This window comes from Hemicordylus capensis, chromosome 5 (genome assembly GCF_027244095.1).
Source record: "Hemicordylus capensis ecotype Gifberg chromosome 5, rHemCap1.1.pri, whole genome shotgun sequence".
NCBI classification, from domain to species: domain Eukaryota; kingdom Metazoa; phylum Chordata; class Lepidosauria; order Squamata; family Cordylidae; genus Hemicordylus; species Hemicordylus capensis.
In genome coordinates this window covers 229,270,951-229,289,452 of record NC_069661.1, presented here as the reverse complement: position 1 = coordinate 229,289,452, position 18,502 = coordinate 229,270,951, and the positions used below count along the sequence as shown (strand labels likewise).

The window sequence follows — 18,502 nt, the reverse complement described above, 5'->3', positions numbered from 1 at the left end:
GCAGCCTATGACTGTTTACAAAAGTAATTTCTGAGCTTGAAGAGGAAAGTAATTTAATTCATTTTTGTGGTGGTCTGGTATCATTTCCAACATGGGCTCTGCACCTGCGCAGTTGCTCCCACAGAAAGATTTGTCGGCTCCTTGAAGCACCCTGAGGCTATACCCTTCATGCATGGAGCACGCTGGTATCTTTGGCGCCAGAGCATTGTTTCCCTCAGTTTCTTTCTGTCCGCTGTAGTGTGCGCTTCCTCAGGGTACGCTCCTTCATCCATGATTCCTGGAAAACAAAAATGGTTGTATTAGGCTTTTTGGACTCAGAGTGTGTTTGTGATCTTGCTTTTGCCCTACATTTTGGATCAGTTTCTTGAGATGAACAACCTTAGAACGGTTCTACATATGCTGGTATCCTCCAGACTTGACTTCTGTAATGAGCTCTATGTGGGGGTGCCTTTGTACATAGTCCAGAAACTGCAGTTGGTACAGAATGCAGCAGCCGGGTTGGTCTCTGAGTCATCTTGGAGAGACCACATTTCTCCTGTGTTGAAAGAGCTACACACGATAAGTTTCTGGGCAAAATACAAAGTGCTGGTTATAACCTATAAAGCCCTAAATGGCTTAGGCCCTGGGTATTTAAGAGAAGGCCTTCTTCATTATGAGCCCCGTTGTCTATTGAAATCCAGAGAGGTTCATCTCCAGTTGCCACCGGCTCGTCTGGTGGCCACACGGGGACGGGCCTTCTCTGTTGCTGCCCCAAGACTATGGAATAAGCTCCCTACTGAAATACTAGCCTCCCCATCTCTGACAACTTTTAAATAGCACCTGAAGACTTATCTCTTCACCCAAGCTTTTTAAACTGATTCCGGTTTTAAATTGTGTTAAGGTTTTTATTTCCTGTGTGTTAACCTGTTACGTTGCTGTAAACCGCCTAGAGACAAAAGTTAGGGGTGGTGTACAAATTTGATAGACGGATGATAGGAGGTTTGCAAGTTTTTATTCAAACACCCCCCCACCTAAACCTTTGGTGGTGGATTGTGCACTCTCTAAATCTGGAAAGAAACATTTGGCTCCTATTGATGAGGGTAGGAAGTTGTATTCTGTGGGATGCAAGATCTATTCCTCTTCCTTCCTCTGCATGAAGATCTCCAACTACATGGTCTGTATAGCCAAATTCCATTATTCTGTTTCACAACTGATATGCAGAATTATCCTGCACCCCTGCAATTTCTGATTAAGAAGCTTCTCCCCAAGTCTGCTGATATAACCCACCAGTCTCTTAGTATGGAGAAACATCTCACCAAAACTCAGTCCTGTACACTAGCCAGTATCGTTTCAACACACAGACATGCCTGGCTCTGTACGTCCTTGCTTCAGGATATGTGGGACACAATTTAGGACTTGCCCTTTGATGGCAAACATCTTTTCAGTGCCGAAACTGATGGTGATATGGAGTGCATGAAAAAGTCCAGGTTTGCTGCTGGACTTTCACTTCTGCTAATACACCTCACACCTACTCACAATGCTTCTGTAGGGCTGCCAGGCCTAGACTTCCCTACAATTGGTCAGAACGCAGAGCCTATCATCATTCTTTCCCTCAAAGCCAAGAATACCCGTTCTCTCAACATGCAAAACAAAATCCAAAACCCAGATGCCTATAACCGAACCTTTGACTCCTCCATACCCTTTCCCATTGCTTTCACTCCTTCCTCTATCTGGCTCGCCCCCTACTTAGCACCCTGGCATCTTATCACCTCTGATGCTTGGGTACTAAGTATTGCCTCCACCAGCTGTAGAGTTTGTCACTCTACCTCCCTTCTTGGGAATAAAATATATCCCTGCAACTCCTGTGATTTTAGAGGAGGTACAAAAACTCTTATCCAAAGAAGTGATAGAACCAGAATCCCAATGGGCTGGGTTCTACTTATACTTTCAAGTTCCAAATAGAGATGGCAGCCTATGTCCTATTCTGGACCTGTGCTCCCTGAGTGATTTCATACTCACCAGGAAGTTTCAGGTGCTGACACTGCAGCAACTCCTTCTCCAGGTCTAGTTTTGTCACTCTAGACCTGAAGGATGCCTATTTTCACATCGCCATTCACCCATGATACGGGAAATATCTATGGTTCACCGTGGGGAACCAGGTTTTTCAATACACTGTGCTTCCTTTTGACTTGTCCACAACTCCTCATGTGTTCATAAAATGTGTGAGTGCGATGATTGCACATCTGCCAACTTGAGGCATATCCATCTTCCCCTTTTAGACCATTGGCTACTTACCTCGTGTGTCAGAGATTTCCTGTTGGACCATATTGCCAAAGTTATCTCTCTGTTGGACAACCTGGGCATCCAGGTCAACTGGAAGAAGTCCAACCTGTCCCCTCAACACTCCCTTCCTTACAAAGGAGCTGTACTCAATGCAAACTTCAAACGTGCATTGGTTCCGCAAGACTGTCAACTAGCAATTTAGAACATTATTTGCTACTTCTGCTCCAATCTGACCCAGACTGTGCAATCTGTACAGTGCATCTTGGCTTCTCGCACATCAACGATAAACTATTCCAGACTGTGTATGTGTTGTCTACAGCTATGGCTGCTATGTGTTCAAATCGAACGTAGATGACCAGGGTCTACAACTACTGTTTCCCAGGTCTGTCTTGGATTCTCTTCACTGGTAGACTCTGCCAGAGAACAGAGAGCACAGAGAAACGCGGGTCTACCCTTCCAACCACCTATGTCCTCTATTTTCATCACAACAGACACATCTTTGAAAAGCTGGGGAGCTCACTGTGCAGGTTTTCATGTTCGGGGCCTTTGGGACCACCAGCAGGCCTCTCTGCCTATCAACTTCCTGGAATTTCTGGCAGTATTTCTGGTTCTAAAATCATTCCTTCCTCTCTTGTCTGGCAAAATGGTCTAGGTGATGCTGGATAATACCACGGCCATAGCGTACATAAGCCATCAAGGGGGCATAGTCTCCAAGTCCCTATGCAGTCTTGCTGTTCAATTTGGGATTGGTGCATTTGCCATTAAATCCCCCCTCCCCAAACCATCTCTCCATATAAGGGGTACCGACTATGTCTTAGCAGACAACCTTAGCAGGAAAACCAGCACAAGTGCAAACTTCACGATGACGCCCACACTCTTCTCTTCTGGCAGTGGGGGACTCCCGAAGTGGACCTCTTTGTCACCCGAGAGAACAAGAAATGCCCAATTTATTGTTCAAGAGCTGCAGTGGGGAAGGGGTCTCCGGGAGACGCCTTCCAGATTCTTTGGACAGGCAGCCCTTTCTACCTCTTCCCACTTCTATCCAGGGTTGTAAGCAAAATATTACTCCAGAGCACAAAATGCATTCTACTCACCCCATGGTGGCCAGGATAGCCCTGGTTTCGTCTCCTCTTCCATCTGTTACAGGGCTCCAGCCATCGTTTTCAGCACCGCCCAGACCTCCTCCATTAGAACAGGGGTTGGATCCTTCACCACAGCCTCCAGACCCTGAATATGAATGCATGGAGGCTGAGCTTTTAGATAATATCGTCCTTCATGAAAGGAAGGCCTCCACCAGGCATAATTGCAACTGTAAATTGAAAAGATTTTCTATTTATGCATGCTCCAAAGGCTTCGGCCCCTCCACAGGCTCTGTTTGCCAAGTACTGTTCTACGTCACCTCTATTAAACAATCTAGTCTGTCTAATTCCTCCATAAAAGTTCATATGTCCTCCCTGTCTGCTATGCACCCTGGCTGGGTTCCACGGCTCCCCCCCCCCAAGACTGCAAGCATTTCCCGAAGATCCTGAATAATCTTTCCCCTCTGATTAGGCAACCTGTTGAACCCCGGAGTCTCTCTTTAGTCCTAGCTTCACTCACAGAAGACCCCTTTGAACCCTTATCGTCAGCCTCCCTCAAATTGCTCACCTTCATGATGGCATTCCTCATCGCCATCACAACTGCAAGAGGTGTTAGCAAACTCTTCACCTTGAGAGTTGATGTCCCCTTTACCACCTTCTATCCTAATAAGGTGAAGATGTGCACTGACCCTGCATTCTTACCTAAGATAGCGTTGGACTTTCATATTAATCAAGACATTGTCTTGACCACCTTTTCTCTAGCCCATTGTCACCCCTTGCAGGTTCTTTGCATTCCTTGGATGTTCAGAGAGCCTTTTTGTTTTACATGGCTTGCACTAAAGAATTTAGACATTCTAACAGACTATTTATGACTCTTGAAGGTCCCACTAAGGGCCAACCCAAAATCCAGTCACAGATTATCTGAATGGTTGGTTCAAGCTATTCTGTTCTGTTATGAGAAACAAGGTCACACTCTGCCTTCTGCTATCAAAGCTCATTCCACAAGGGCAACGGCCACTTCAGCTGCTCACCTCTCTGGAGTTAACTTGGCTGAAATCCACAAGGCTGCTCCCTGGTCTTCTGACCAACCCTTTATTAAACATAACACCCTCGACATGTGCTCTGTGGTTGAGGCTGGTTTGGGGCATGCAAAACCTTAAGAAGGTTATTTAAATCCTGCCTACTTTCTTTTCTTTTAGGAGTTAGCTAATAGCCTATATTGGGAATAATGCCAGGCCACCACAAAGATAAACAGGTTGCTCACCTGTAACATTTGATCTTTTGGTGGCCCAGTATCATTCACAATACTCACTCAGCCTCCCCACCCATCGAATGCTCTTACCTTTGTGCCTTGCCTGTCTCTTCTGACAAATCTTGAACTCAACAATATCCATCTAGGAACTGAGGAAAACAGTGCTCTGGTGCCAAAAATACCAAGCACACTTAGTGCATGAAGGGCATGCCCTTAGAGCACTTCAAGGAGCTGACGCATCCTTACACAGAAGCAACTGCACAGACGTGGAGCCCATGTTGTGAATGATATTGGGTCACCCATAGATCATAAGTTACAGGTGAGCAACCTGTTTTTAAGAATTGGAAGTAATTTTTAGCTTTCAATTCTATACTGCCAAATAGTGTAGTACCTAATTCTTTTGTTTTTAGGGTGAGTGTGGTAGAATACACTCTGGCAGAAGTGTATTGGTGAGTTCTCAAAGCAGTATTCAGTCACAAGTGAAAAGTTTCAGTTGAAATTTTAAAAATATGACAGTACATGTGGTGCATATGTGGAAATTCTAAAGCTGTTCTTGCTTGTTTTTATTCTTCCCAGTGTTCTTTGAAAGTGTGAAATCAGAACTCAGGAATGGAACCTCAGAATACTCTGATATTTCTGATTCAGAAGAATCTGATTGCACTAACCAGGTAAGTGGTAGAATATTGCAGGTAGTGCCAAACATAGTGTGTTAAACTTGTGGCTAACCCAGGTTTCAGGGATCACTTGGCAAACTGCCTTCCATGGGCCCCTTGCTGCCTGGGAGAGCCCCAAGAGAAAGCTGCTCCTCCATCGCTATCACAGAAAGCCTGTGAACACCGAGGTGATCAGCAGTGAGTCCTTCTGAGGGCCCTTGGCAGCTGCCCAGTGATGCCAACCCCTGATGCTGGCCCTTTGTTCATATTGAAGCATTTTGGATAGGAGCAAATATGTTAGCCCCATACCATTCAGATTTTTGTATGCTATTAATGATACTGGATAACAGTGAACTAAGATTACAGTGAACTGTGTACACACTTTTATGAATTGATGAAATGCGTAAGGGTTTGTGTTTTTTCCTCCACCAGCAAAAGGATTCCTCTTTAGAGGAGTCGGAAAGCTCAGGTGATGAGAAACAGGAAGTAACTTCAAATTTTAAAGAGGAATCTAAAGTAACAAGTAACCTCTGTCATACCACACAGAAGCCATCAAGACATGAAACTGCAAATTCAAGGTAAAATAAAAGCAAAGGGAGAAGTACAGGGGACTTGTTAGGCAAATCACCTTCTTCTTCATCAGAATGCTAGAATCTTTCTAGTCTGTGAAACAGTTTTCTACTTTCCACTGCTTTTTCCAGGGAATGTCCTACCTCGACAAGTACGGAGGAAGAAGCTATTCAGGGGATGCTTTCTATGGCGGGATTGCACTATACCACTTGTTTACCAGGTCATACACAGAGCACAGACTGCACTGATCGAAGAAGCTCTCTTCAAGAACACAGAAGCTATCCCAAAAGTAGGCATAAAGACAAGCTCTTCTCCCACAGTTATAAAGCAGAGTGTGGTACGTCTTGTCTTGCAACTGTATATTATTAAAAATCCTAAAATGTGTCTGAAGCTGTAGGTTTCTTAAAGTAGGTTGCATGACCGAATAGGTTGGAAGCAGCAGTTCCCTTCAGAGAGTCTGGAAGATGACTGGAATATTGGCAATATATTTTTCTGCTCAGAGATGTGTGTTTTATTGGATATCCTAGCATTGTAAGCCAGCTTGATGGGTTCATATGCAGCCGAAAGAAAAAAAGATAAGATGCAACTGAATTTAGCCTCTTCGTTTGCACAAATATCCAGAATAGAACTAGGTAGTTGGGCAAGCAGTCTCTAGTTAAAACAGCTGTCTGGCTGCCTAAAACATTCACAAATACATTTCTCTCCTACAACATTGGAATATACTTTAAATGTTGTATTTTCTTCTCTTGATGCAGGGGTGTATCTAGGGTGGGGCAGGCAGGGCACGTGCCCCAGGCGCCAATTGAAGGGGGCACCATTTTAAAAAATGAATTGTGTGTTTTTTTAAATGGCCACCAAAAACAAAATGGCCACCATGCATGCTCAAAGTGCCTCTGCAAGGCCCTTCACAGAGGCCATTTGAGCATGCGTGGTGGCCATTTTGTTTTTGGTGGCCATTAAAAAAAAAAAATTAAATGGCCACCGCACTTGCCAGGCCTCGCAGATGCCATTTGAGCATGCGTGGCAGCCTCCAAAATGGCCACCACGCCGATCTTTGCAGGCCCAAACAGGCTCAAAAATCATCCCGGGATGGGTTGCGGCGGTGAATTAAGAGCCTGGCGGCGGGAGGGGGAACCTTTGCAGATCCCCCTCCAGCCTTTAGGAAGCCCCCTCAAAGGGTCAACAGGTTAAAAAAAAATTTAAAAATTTAATATGGCACTGTACACATATTCAGTTTGGCACTATGTACAGAGAATCAGGGCTTGTGAATACTGAGCTGAAGCTTATGAGCTAGGATTGTATTCATTTGCTCTTACTTTGCTTCTTGTGATAAGTGAACTAAATGTGATTTCTTAATAATACGGCAATTAATGGTGAGTTTGTCTTTGAATCAGTGTGAAATCCTTAGTATTAATGCCCACTGGGAGTTTCTTGCTCTCTTTCTCTCATTTTAACTGTCTTTCTGAAATACTAGAATATATTCCAAGCAGTGACAAAGTTTACTCTGCATATCCTTTAATTATTTTCAGTGTATCTGGGAAAAGTCAAATTCTCCATTTATTTTTAAAACTTATGTAATAGTGATGCTACAATGCATAGTAGAGAATTAGACAGGCACTTCTGTTTAGTTTTCCAGGTATACCTCCACATAGTATTTGGGTATTTCATGAGCCCCAGCAACTGAAATTTGTAGTTTTCTAGCATTTTTTTGTCTGGCTATGTCCACTGCTAAATAGTTTTTGAAATATTAAAAGTTTAACAAGCTTGACTTGTATTTTTGAGCTGATATTATGGTAACGTTATCTGAAAGATGGGTGTCAGATGTTTGGACAGGGGGTGCAATTCCAGTGCTTGCCCTAGGCGCTATTTTCCCTAGATATGCCTCTGTCTTAATGTTAAGTGTTTGAAATATTAACATCCCTGTATATCATAATCTGTTATGTAGTGATTCATGCATTCTTGCATTAACAGAGGGATTTCTTTTTCCAGCCAGAGGGGTAATTAAATTCTTAGCATTCACATTATCAAGTTACTCGATGTAAGGGGAGGAGTGTTTGGGTTTGTTTTGGGGTTTTTTTAAACTACCATGGCTGCTTCCAGGATTAATGACATCTGTGTTAACACCATATTTACCAGTTCTAATGTTACTAGAGTAGGAACCTTTAGAGTAGTAAATATAATATTTCATATACACTTAACTGAAGATCGCTGAAGACCTTGGTGGAATCATTTTAAATCTTATTTAATATGGAGTGTGTTCATTTGAATAGATTAAAAAATGTGTAATAACTACTGTGATTACTGATCTTTAGTATTTTTTAAGACCCAATGCAGAGTCTTAAAACAGGTGTTTAAATAAAGAGGATATACAATACCAAAATGTAACAAAGTCCAAAATACATGTGACAATAAAATAATGGAAAAATGGGGCAATCTAGCAGGATGGCTTATGCTCCGACTCAAAATATGTTTACGGAGAAGTAAACCCCTGCTAACTGAGCAAAGAGACACCTTTTAAAAGTGGTGATTCTCTTTATTGAGCAGTGGGAGAGCAACTGGCCCAACCGCCCAGAGACGTAAGTTTTGGGTGGTTTAAAAATATGTTAAATAAATAAATAAATCCATCCCCAGCACAGCATCCCTCCAATGACTGTTGCTGGTGTCTATCTTATGTATGTTTTTAGATTGTAAGCCCTTTGGGGACAGGGATCTATCTCTATTTATTTTTTCTCTATGTAAACCACTTTAGGAACTTTTGTTGAAAAGCGGTATATAAATATTAGTAGTAGTATATACATATTCATAGTAGTAAGTATCACTATTGTTGGTCTCACTGGGTGATTTTTTTGCTTCTGTTAAACTGAAACTGATGTATTTTATTTCAACAAATTTTTTAAAGGCTGAACTTTAGTTTAAATGCTGAGAGTGGAAATGTATCTTAAATGCACCGTATTATAAAGAACAGTGGTATAGCTTATTTTTCAGAGTAAGGAAATTTCAAAGCAGTTCAGTTTTATACATATAAGGAAACAGGTTGTCCTGTTAAAAGCTTGCATAGATAATAATCCTGGTGTGAGCAAGTTGCTGGTTTTGATCTTGATACAATTGTCTCTCCTCTCCCGCCCCCCCCCCCCCTGGTAACTTCTGTTTCATCATTTTTAGAGACAGACCAATATGTTTGCTTTTTGTTTTTAGCAACAAAAAGAGGGAGAAAGTGCAGTAACTTGACAGCTGTGACAACAGATGTTGTCTCAACTGTAATCTGCTTGATGCTTTTCCAGCCATCTATATCTATGGTTACAAAGAAATCCAGATGGCAAAAGCAAACAGTATTGATCCAAAATGTTGAAGTTTTCTGACTTACACTTAAACAAATCCATCCTAATTCAGATTAAGTGTCAGAGAAAATCTAATGCACCTAGAAGTCTGAAAGGTATGTACAGCAGGCACTAATCCTGGTAGCATTTCGTAACTCTAGATAGCATGTGCACTACAAAACTCCACATTCACCTTTGCAGATAAGCATTCCTTTGTGAACTTGCTGATATCAAGCAGTAGATCTGAGTAGTGGAAACATCTTTGAATTGCACGCAACAAAGTTGTGTAAAGCAGTTTAGCCTTTGAGGTTCTGTATAAGCTAACAGTTGCTTGCACAAAGGAAAAACTGCAGTAATATTGCTAGAAAATGAAGCATTGCATTATTCTAATGGGATATCTATTTCATAATGGTATAATTCAGTGATCTTCACTATTTTTAAGAGTGAGGGCTGCAACTGCCGAGAGGGCTCATTCTGCTGGGAGAAGGGGCAGTGACTGCAGCTGCAGCAGTGGGGAGAGAGAGACAGACAACACGTCTGGTGACCATGGCATCGGGGAGGGGAGCAAAAGAGAGGGGGAGCAAGTGTGAGTGTGGTGGCTGCGGCGCCAGCAGCAGCGGGGCAGGAGAGAGAATGAACAAGTGATGGAGGAGGACAAGGAAAGCAAGAGAGAGTGAGTGTGGTGGCCATGGTGGCAGCAGAGAGAGAGGAATGCAGCAGCAGCAGCAGGAGAGCAAGAGATGGAATGTGAGCACAGTGGCCAAGGGGCTAGAGGCAGGAGGAGGGAGAGGAGCTAGTGGGGCTGCCACTGGGGTCTGTGTGGGCGGCCGTGGGCCGCACAATGAAGAACAGTGAGTATGCATTTGATGCACTCATGAACAAAACGAGATAAAACCCATATGCAAATAGGTGTCTTATTTTATGTGTACTGTGATGCAAATAAATCCTTTCAAGATTAGTTGGGTTACTTTTGAGTTGAGTACTTGATGTGCACTAGGTAAGGAGTGTGTGAAAAAAATGTGTAGGAGATAGTCCTGTGCTGTCTACTAACAGGAAAATGGCTTGTCTAGGAAATAATTGTTTAAATAACTACTTAGCAGTGGAGCAGTATTCATGTACATCTTTAAAAGTGTCTGAGTGTATCTAATTTCTATTTAGGGAAGCACATCAAAGAAGAAAAAGATATGGGAGCTTCAACATTAGTGACACCATTACATACAGTTTCTAAAATGAACCCTCAGGTAAGATAATGTTTTATATCTTTTAAACGAATGATGTATGGAATACATTATAAGCTCAGATATTCAGAGGATTAAAAATATTATTAAGATATGTTTCTGTATCACAAGGTTACAAATGATAACTTTGCTGTTATCCTCTATTAGAATGTTGGTCTCTAACATGAATGCACCATTTGTGCAAGATGCAATATTAGTATGGAGACAGAAATAGTTTTGCAAGTTTTGTGGGCGTAAAGAATAGCATGTCAGGAAGAGAGGTGCTAAAATGGGGTACAATAGGAACTATGACTGGAATTCACATGAATGAAGGAAAAGTAATCATCCAGTATTTCCACAGGGCCAGTTAGAGAAGTGTCCAGCAATCCCTCTTGCGAGATTAGATTGGCTCAGTTTCAGTTTGTGACTCTTGAGGATGTGGACAAGCTGCTTGGAGTGCTACAGCTTACCACCTGTTCTTTAGATCCTTGCCCAACATGGCTGATTTCATCTTGCAGGGAGGTTGTTGGAGCTGGTGTAGTTGATATCATTAATACCTCATTGAGGGAGGGCAAGGATGCCACCTTGTTTGAAGGAGGTGGTAGTTAGACCCCTTCGTGAGAAGCCCATTCTGGATCCCCTGATGATTGACAATTATAGGTCAGTCTCCAACCTCCCATGATTGGAGGTAAGATGATTGAGAGGGTGGTGTCTGATCAGCTCCAAGTGGTGTTGGTGGAAACTGAATATCTAGACCCATTTCAAACTGGCTTTAGGGTGAGCTGTGGGGTTGACCTTGGTTGGCCTGATAGATGACCTTTGCCAGGGAATTTACAGAGGGAGTATGATTCTGATGGTTCTTCTGGACCTCTTGGAGTCTTTCAGTACCTTCGACCATAGTATCCTTCTGGATCACCTGAGGGATTTGGGGACAAGAGGCACTGTTTTACCTTGGTTCTGCTCCTATGTCTTGGGTAGATTTCAGATGGTGGTGCTTGGTGAGTTGCTCTTCTAAATGGGAGCTACTATCTGAAGTCCCTCAGACTCCATTCTGTCACCAATGCTTTCTAACATCTACATGAAACTGCTGGGTGAGGTCTTCAGGGGATTTGGTGCTGGGTGTTACCAATATGCTGACAACACCCAAATCTAGTTCTCCTTGACATCAATATCAGGTAATGGTGTTAGCCCCTTAAATGCCTGCCTACAGGCAGTAGTAATGGGCTGGATGAGGGATAATAAACTGAAGCTGAATCCAAGCAAAACGGAAGCACTCGTCGTTGGGGGTCGTAATCTGTAAGACGGAATAGAACTTCGTGTTCTGGACAAGGCTCTTAATTTTTAAAGCCCTGAATGGCCTAGGTCCAGGTTATCTGAGAGAGCACATTTCTCTACAAGATCTCTATCGCTCATTAAGATCAACAGGAAGGGTCTGTCTTCAGGTGCCACCAGTTCATCTGGTGTCAACCTGGCATCGGGCCTTCTCAGTTGTTCCCCTAGGTTGTGGAACATGCTTCCCATGGATTTGAGAGGATTATCTTCCTTGGAGGCCTTCAGGAGAGCCTTAAAGACCCATCTTTTAAAGCCTGGCTTTTAATGATATCTAGTTTTAATTTTATGGTTCAAATGTTGTTTCAGATTTTAATTGTTTTATTATGTGTGTTTGATTTTAATGTAAAATGTCCTGAGGCACTTTAGGAAGGGTGGTATATAAATCGTACAAATAAAATAAAAGTAGCCATGATTATCTGCCTTTGGAATGTGGGCCTCTCCTACAGATAATGGGTATTGTTTAGCCAGAGTTAATATTTTACTTCATAAGCAGTTTCGAATGGATTGCACCCATTGTCTTTCTATTTTCAGATATTGGCAGGTATCTATCATGCATTTTGAATCCTTGGCTATCCAGAGTGACCGTTTTAAGTCACTTAGCATCTCTTCCTTCAAGATGATGTTCTCAAAAGCAGGGTTGATAAAAATCTGATTTTTTTAAAAATCTGATTTTTAAAACTTAAATCAGATTTAAAATGATTTTTAAAAATAAATTCATAAAGAACCTAGTCAAAGATATCATCATGAATATTAATAATTATATTCTATGAACATGTCAACAACAGTAGATGAGGATGAGAAATAACAGACCTGATCAGTCCTATTCTGCAGGTGGTGTACATGCAGTGTGCGCACACACAGTCAAGCCTTTGCTCCACTCCCACCACCCCACCCCAAGTGCAAAGACACAGGAGGTCAATATATGAATACAGGGTTTGGGGGAATGGAGTAGATCTGAGCAAGGAGGAGGAGTCTGGATATAAACACACGGAATGGGGAGGAAAATAGAAAGTGAAACCAAAAGTGAACAGAACATATTCATGCACTCCTGAGGAAACTTTTTCCAAGTGCATCATCCATCGTAGAAGAGAAACACGTATCCTGGCAGCAGGCCTTAAGACACCCGATTTGGGAATATTTTAATGAAGTTCCTGTACCTGTGGGTAAGAAAAGCATGTGTGCAAAATGCAAACATTGCAACAATAAAATGCAAGGCCTAGTTGCCCGAATGAAACAGCATTATGGGAAGTGTGTACTCACCTTCTGAAAAATGAAACCTACATCTGTCTCTAAATATGCATTAAGGTTATATTAGACAAGAGTATACTTTTATAGAACATGATTAAATATAATCTTCCTGACCAGTAATATAAATTGTGATTTAAATCATTAATATTGAGTCCTTCTGTGAAGCAATTTTAAATTGTGATTTAAATCAAATCAACCCTGCTCAGAAGTTATGTTCATCTGCACACACAGGGACTTTGGTTAATTTTCATTTCTAGTTGGATTACTGACATAACTTGCCAGCTGTGGTGGCCCGATTATGTGCCAGATATTGTATAGGCCACAAAAACAAAAATTCAGGTTTGGCAAAATAAACAAGATTGTATTTTGCTCTTGGGAGGGAGGTGAAATGGTGCAGCTCTGTCTTGGAAAACTGCCTTGTTGTAATGGTTGGCCAGTAAAACTGAAAAAAAAAGCAAAATAGGAAAAAGTCTGTAGAATTATAGAAAGAAGTGCAAAGAAAATGGTAAAGGGGAAATAAACAGAAAAACCCTATTTCTTAAAACAAAAACAAAGCCACCTGTTTGGAATGTAATAAAATTACAGATAAGAAAGCTGGTCATAACAGGATGGCTTTTAGCTATAGCATATAAGACTTCTGAAATTTTGCTTGAAATGTCTTGAAATTATGTGTTAGCAACCTTTTCAGGGTGTTAAACATTCTGGCATCTATACCTTAAATGTGCACTGCTTTAATATTTGGTTGAAATATGTAATTTTTATTTAGGTATGAGCTTTTAAAAAGGGGTTGCAATGGGTCTTCTGTCTGTCTGATGTGTTTAAATATATTTAACTTGTAAACTGCCTTGGAGACACATCTATTGAAGGGTTACGTGTACACACATGCATATGCAGCCATTGCTGGAAACTGTCATTTGAAGAAGTGTATTCCATGGCTGCTGATTTTTTCTGATGAAGTGGGGGGTAGTATCTCCATAGAGACCCAGGGGGTTCTTTAGCAGCATCCATGCAACTGGCCAAATTTGCTCTGTTACAGAGATCACAGTATTTCATACTCCTTCATGTCATTTTTGGTCATTAATCAGTTACTTTGTTTAGTTTGTACAGCAGAGCTACATGTTTGCTGGTATTCTATTAAAACTTACAGTGTGCATTTATAAATGCTCCATGTGCCTGTTGGGTACATTTCAGAATTTTAACTATTGTTTTCCCTCTCTAGGATACAAGTAAAACTCAGAAATACATTAAGAAGGAAGGCACATCCGAGGCCAGTTATAAAATTCAAGAAAGCAGGAGTCATTGGCAAAGTAATAGTTTGAACTTCCAGCATAGCAAGTGTATGCGGGACTCCAGCATGATTCAAGGGGAGTGTAGACTGAGTGACGGCAGCCTTAGCCCGGACAGGCCATATGGTGAAACATCATTATCTCTACCTTTACATCCAACCAAACGGCCAGCTTCCAATCCACCCCCTATCAGCAACCAGGCAACAAAAGGTGGTGTAATTATTATCTGTATTAATTTCTGTTATCCACAAATTGCTGGCTTTTGAAAACAGCAGTATTTTCCTAAATAGCTGTAAAATTAATTTGCAATGCATGCTAGTCTAAAAGGATGTGGATGTTCAAAAAATGCTTTGTGCCCAGCTCTACAATTTGTCCATAGTCCATGTGTGCTTCTGAGATGGTATGCTTTGCGGCTGTTCATGTGGAAGCTATTTTATACAAATCTCTTGTCACATAAGATACTCAGTTCAAGCTACCATATTGTAAATGTGAAGCTGATGCAGCATAATGGTTAAGAGCAAGCTGCAATTTCGGAACTAGAGTTCAGGATGTCACAAACACTGAAATGTGCTATGCAAATGCTAAGTATTGATATTTTGTGTCTTATGATCTCTGAGGTGATCCATGTTCCCTCACAACTTGGGTTCTGCGCCTGTGCAGGAACCCCCACAGAAGAATTCCAAGCTCCATGAGGCGCTCATTGGCTCTGCTGAATTGTGTGCGTGGCTTGACCATTATTTTTGGCGGGAGATCACCATTCTCCTCAGTTCCTTCTCAGCTGCCATGCTGCTCGCATTGTGAAGGATTTGTTGCGCCTCATCCCAGTTTCTGTGGCGATAAACTTTTTTTCTTGATTCTTTGGCTTGACTACGGATGGTTTTACGGCTTCTTCTCTGGATTTCGGTTTGGCTTAGTTTCTTTTAGTGAGTTTCTGGCTTTGGCTATTGTTTTTCTGTTTTCCCCTTAATCCCACCCCTCTCTGTTGGTCTAATGAATGTTAGAAAAACCTTTAAAAAGTGTGCTTTTTGTAGTGTACCCTGTTGTCCTCTGACAGGCATGACAAATAGGGATGTGCCCGGAACTGCTCCTCTGTGTTTCGGAGGCATTGGGGGTGTTCCCTTAAGGGTGAGGGAGGGTATACTTACCCCTCCTGCCACATTTCCCCCATCGGTGCTCCATTGTATCAAAGCCCCTCAGGGCAACAGTGTACCTCCCTGCCGCCCCATTGCTGTCCTCAGCTGGAAGTGGCTGGAAGTACTGGGCGCGCGTTTGCCCGTCGTGCATGTGCCCGCCTACAATGGGTGCACGCACACCTGGTACTTCCAGCCAAGGGCGGCAGGGAGGTATGCTGCTGCCCCGAGGGGCTTTGATACAACTGAGCGCCGGTGGGGGAAATGCGGCGGAAGGGGTAAGTGCCCCCTCCCCCACCCCTAAGGGAGCACCCCTGCTGCCTCCGAAATCCAAAACGGCCCTGGTGGCCGAAACGTTTCAGGCATATCCTTAATGATGAATGCTTAATTTGCCTATGAAAGCCTGCAAAATTTGTTTAGCCTTAAGGCAACAAAACAAAACAAAAGAGCAAGCAGAGAACTCCATCTTAGAGCGGCACTCTACAAAACTGCTCTCGATTCCCAATTCCAATGCCAAAATCTCCCTTTCCATCTATGTTGACAGAATCTATGTCGGCCGACGGCTGCCCCTCGGGATCGAGGGCGATTTGGGGGGATTCCAATGCCTCTGCATCTTGAACTGCTTCTAACAAAGAACAAGGAGACTCTGCCTTTAAAAAGCCAGAGACAGTAGACATGGATGCCCATTCTTGATGCCATAAGAAATACAAGCATGAGAGGTTGAGCTTGAGTCCCAAACACCACTACATGTTGACGGCCAAACCACTGACTTGGGCCACATCAAGACAGACAATGGTATTGACATTGAGGCTGTCCCTTCATACTCCTTCACCTTCAACCACACAGGGGGAATATTGTAGAGTTCAACCATCAACATTGGGTGATCTGCTGATGTCTGCAAATAGGTTGCCAGAACCTAAGGGGTATACTCGTGGGTCAAATGGGCCGTAACCCAAAGTTTGGCTTTAAAAAAGCCAAACCTGCCAACTGATGCAGACTCTGCATCGACAACGCTAACAGCATATACACTGACACTGACATTGATTACACACTCATCTCTTTTGACAAAACAACTGACTCTGACATAGACAGCTACCCACCAGACATTGTCTGTTGGACCAAAAATTGTTGTCACTACGATACTGATATTGATGGCACCATCAACCAGTAAAATGGACACCCCTATAAAGAGTGTACCACCAACCACATCACCTATTGTAATTGACTTTCCTTGGGACTTTTCTCCAGCTCAATCTGTGCATTCCATCTCTAGCAAGAAAGGGCATATCTCTTCTAAAGAGGCTTCCCCAATAGGTAGCTGTCACTCAATCCACAGTTCCGGTCCTATCTTGCTCCGTTAGACAGCTCTTGGTTTGAACTCTTGTTCCACTTGCTATTTTCAGGCTAGTTTTTTCCTTTATTGTTCTAATTGGAATTTACTAAAGTGATTCTCCATCTTAGCCCTGGAGAAAGAGATTTCATCATTCCTCTCCACACTTTGTGTCCATGGCACGACCAATGGACTACTGGACTGGGGCTACATTAGGAGTCTCAGGAGTGTTAGAGACCTATACTATTTGCCTTTGCCTGCATTACCACATGACTTTGATTAACAAAGGCTATAGAAATATATGAAACTCAAAGGTCATCTAGAAAAAGCCCCTATTATGGACAACACCCAGGCATCTGATACGGTGAGACGCTAAGCGTGAGGGAAAGGGGTGAGTTGTATGGGATGAGGCAGTTGTGTTTGAGATACTTCCTGGTCCAAGACATCAAGTTTACAAGCTGTCACATATTCATGGCACTATAATACACCCACTCAACTCGTACTTTAGTGGAAGAAGTGTTATCCTTACTGGAGGAGGGGGCGATAGAACCTGTTCCCTTGAAGGATGGGGAGAAGAAGGGCTTTTATTCAAGATTTTTCCAGGTGCCCAAATGGGATGGAGACTTACCCATTATGGACCTATGCAACCTAAACAAATATGTAGAAGCTAGGAAATTCAGAATGCTCCTTGCAAGGCATTCTTTCCTCCTAACAAGGGAATAATGGTTTGTGATGCTAGACCTTAAGGATGCCCATTTCCACATGGCAATATGGCCATAACACAGGAAGTACTTAAGATTCACACTGGGTCCACAAATTTACCAGTATATGTTCCTGCCATTCGGACTTTCAGCAACACCCTATGTCTTTACGAAGTGTGTCAGCACCATCGTAGGACACAAGGAATCTCACTTTACTCTTATCTAGACGACTGATTGCTGACATCTGGATACAAGGACGTCCTAATCTCTCAGGTCCAATACACACTAGACTTGTTAGCAGAACTAGGAATCGCAGTGAATCCAAAGAAATCTGTCCTAACACCACGAAAATGAATCCAGTTTATCAGAGGGGCTCTGGACTCAGAAACGAAGAGAGTGTACCTTCTGGAAGACAGGAGACAGTTAATCATAGAACTGATCTCCACATTTTCTCTCAATCTGAAGCAAAGAGCTCGAGCAGTGAAAAGACTGTTTGGTCTCATTCACAGCTACTGCGCCCCTATGCAAGACTTTGAATGCAAAGACTCCAAAATTGGTTTCTGCTGGTGTTCAAACCAAACTCCAACAGTCAGAACATATGGCTGACTCTTCCATCACCTGTACTAAAACCCCTACAGTGGTTGACCAGGATGGACTCTCAGTGGGTATGCCTTTCTAGCTTCCAACTCCACCGCTCACAGTGACATCAGACATCTCCCCTGAAAAGGTTGGGGAGCCCACTGTGTTGGGTTTTGCACCCAAGGCAAATGGACACTATAACAAGAATCCCTTCACCTAAACTTCCTGGAATTACTAGCAGTATTCCATGCCCTAAAATCCTTCCTACCCTTCCTAAAGAATCAACTAGCCCAGGTTCTGCTAGACAACTGCCTTCATCAACCTCTAAGGGGGGACAGTTTCCTGGTCCTTCTGCAGCCTAGCGCTGCAGTTCTGGGAATGGAGCATAAACCACTGCATCCATCCTCAACTTCAAGTATACACTGATGGGATCTGAGCTGTCGGTGACTGACCAGGAGAGGCATCTTGGGGTCATGGTGGACAGCTTGTTGAAAGTGTCGATTCAATGTGCAGCAGCTGTGAAAAAGGCCAGTTCCTTGCTAGGGA

The 18,502-nt window shown here is 42.7% G+C and overlaps 1 protein-coding gene across 3 annotated transcripts in view; it reads left to right on the top strand.

Moving 5' to 3' along the window:
* The window catches only part of KDM7A (lysine demethylase 7A), a 98,344-nt gene that overhangs the window by 72,579 nt on the left and 7,263 nt on the right, over nt 1–18,502 (top strand). For 2 of the 3 annotated variants that reach the window (XM_053254745.1, XM_053254748.1), the window contains exons 15-19: nt 5,170–5,261; nt 5,679–5,824; nt 5,948–6,153; nt 10,292–10,374; nt 14,150–14,426. In XM_053254745.1, coding sequence (XP_053110720.1) covers nt 5,170–5,261; nt 5,679–5,824; nt 5,948–6,153; nt 10,292–10,374; nt 14,150–14,426 — 804 coding nt within the window. The remainder of the gene's footprint in view (nt 1–5,169; nt 5,262–5,678; nt 5,825–5,947; nt 6,154–10,291; nt 10,375–14,149; nt 14,427–18,502) is intronic. The other variant, XM_053254746.1, reaches the window with a different exon arrangement.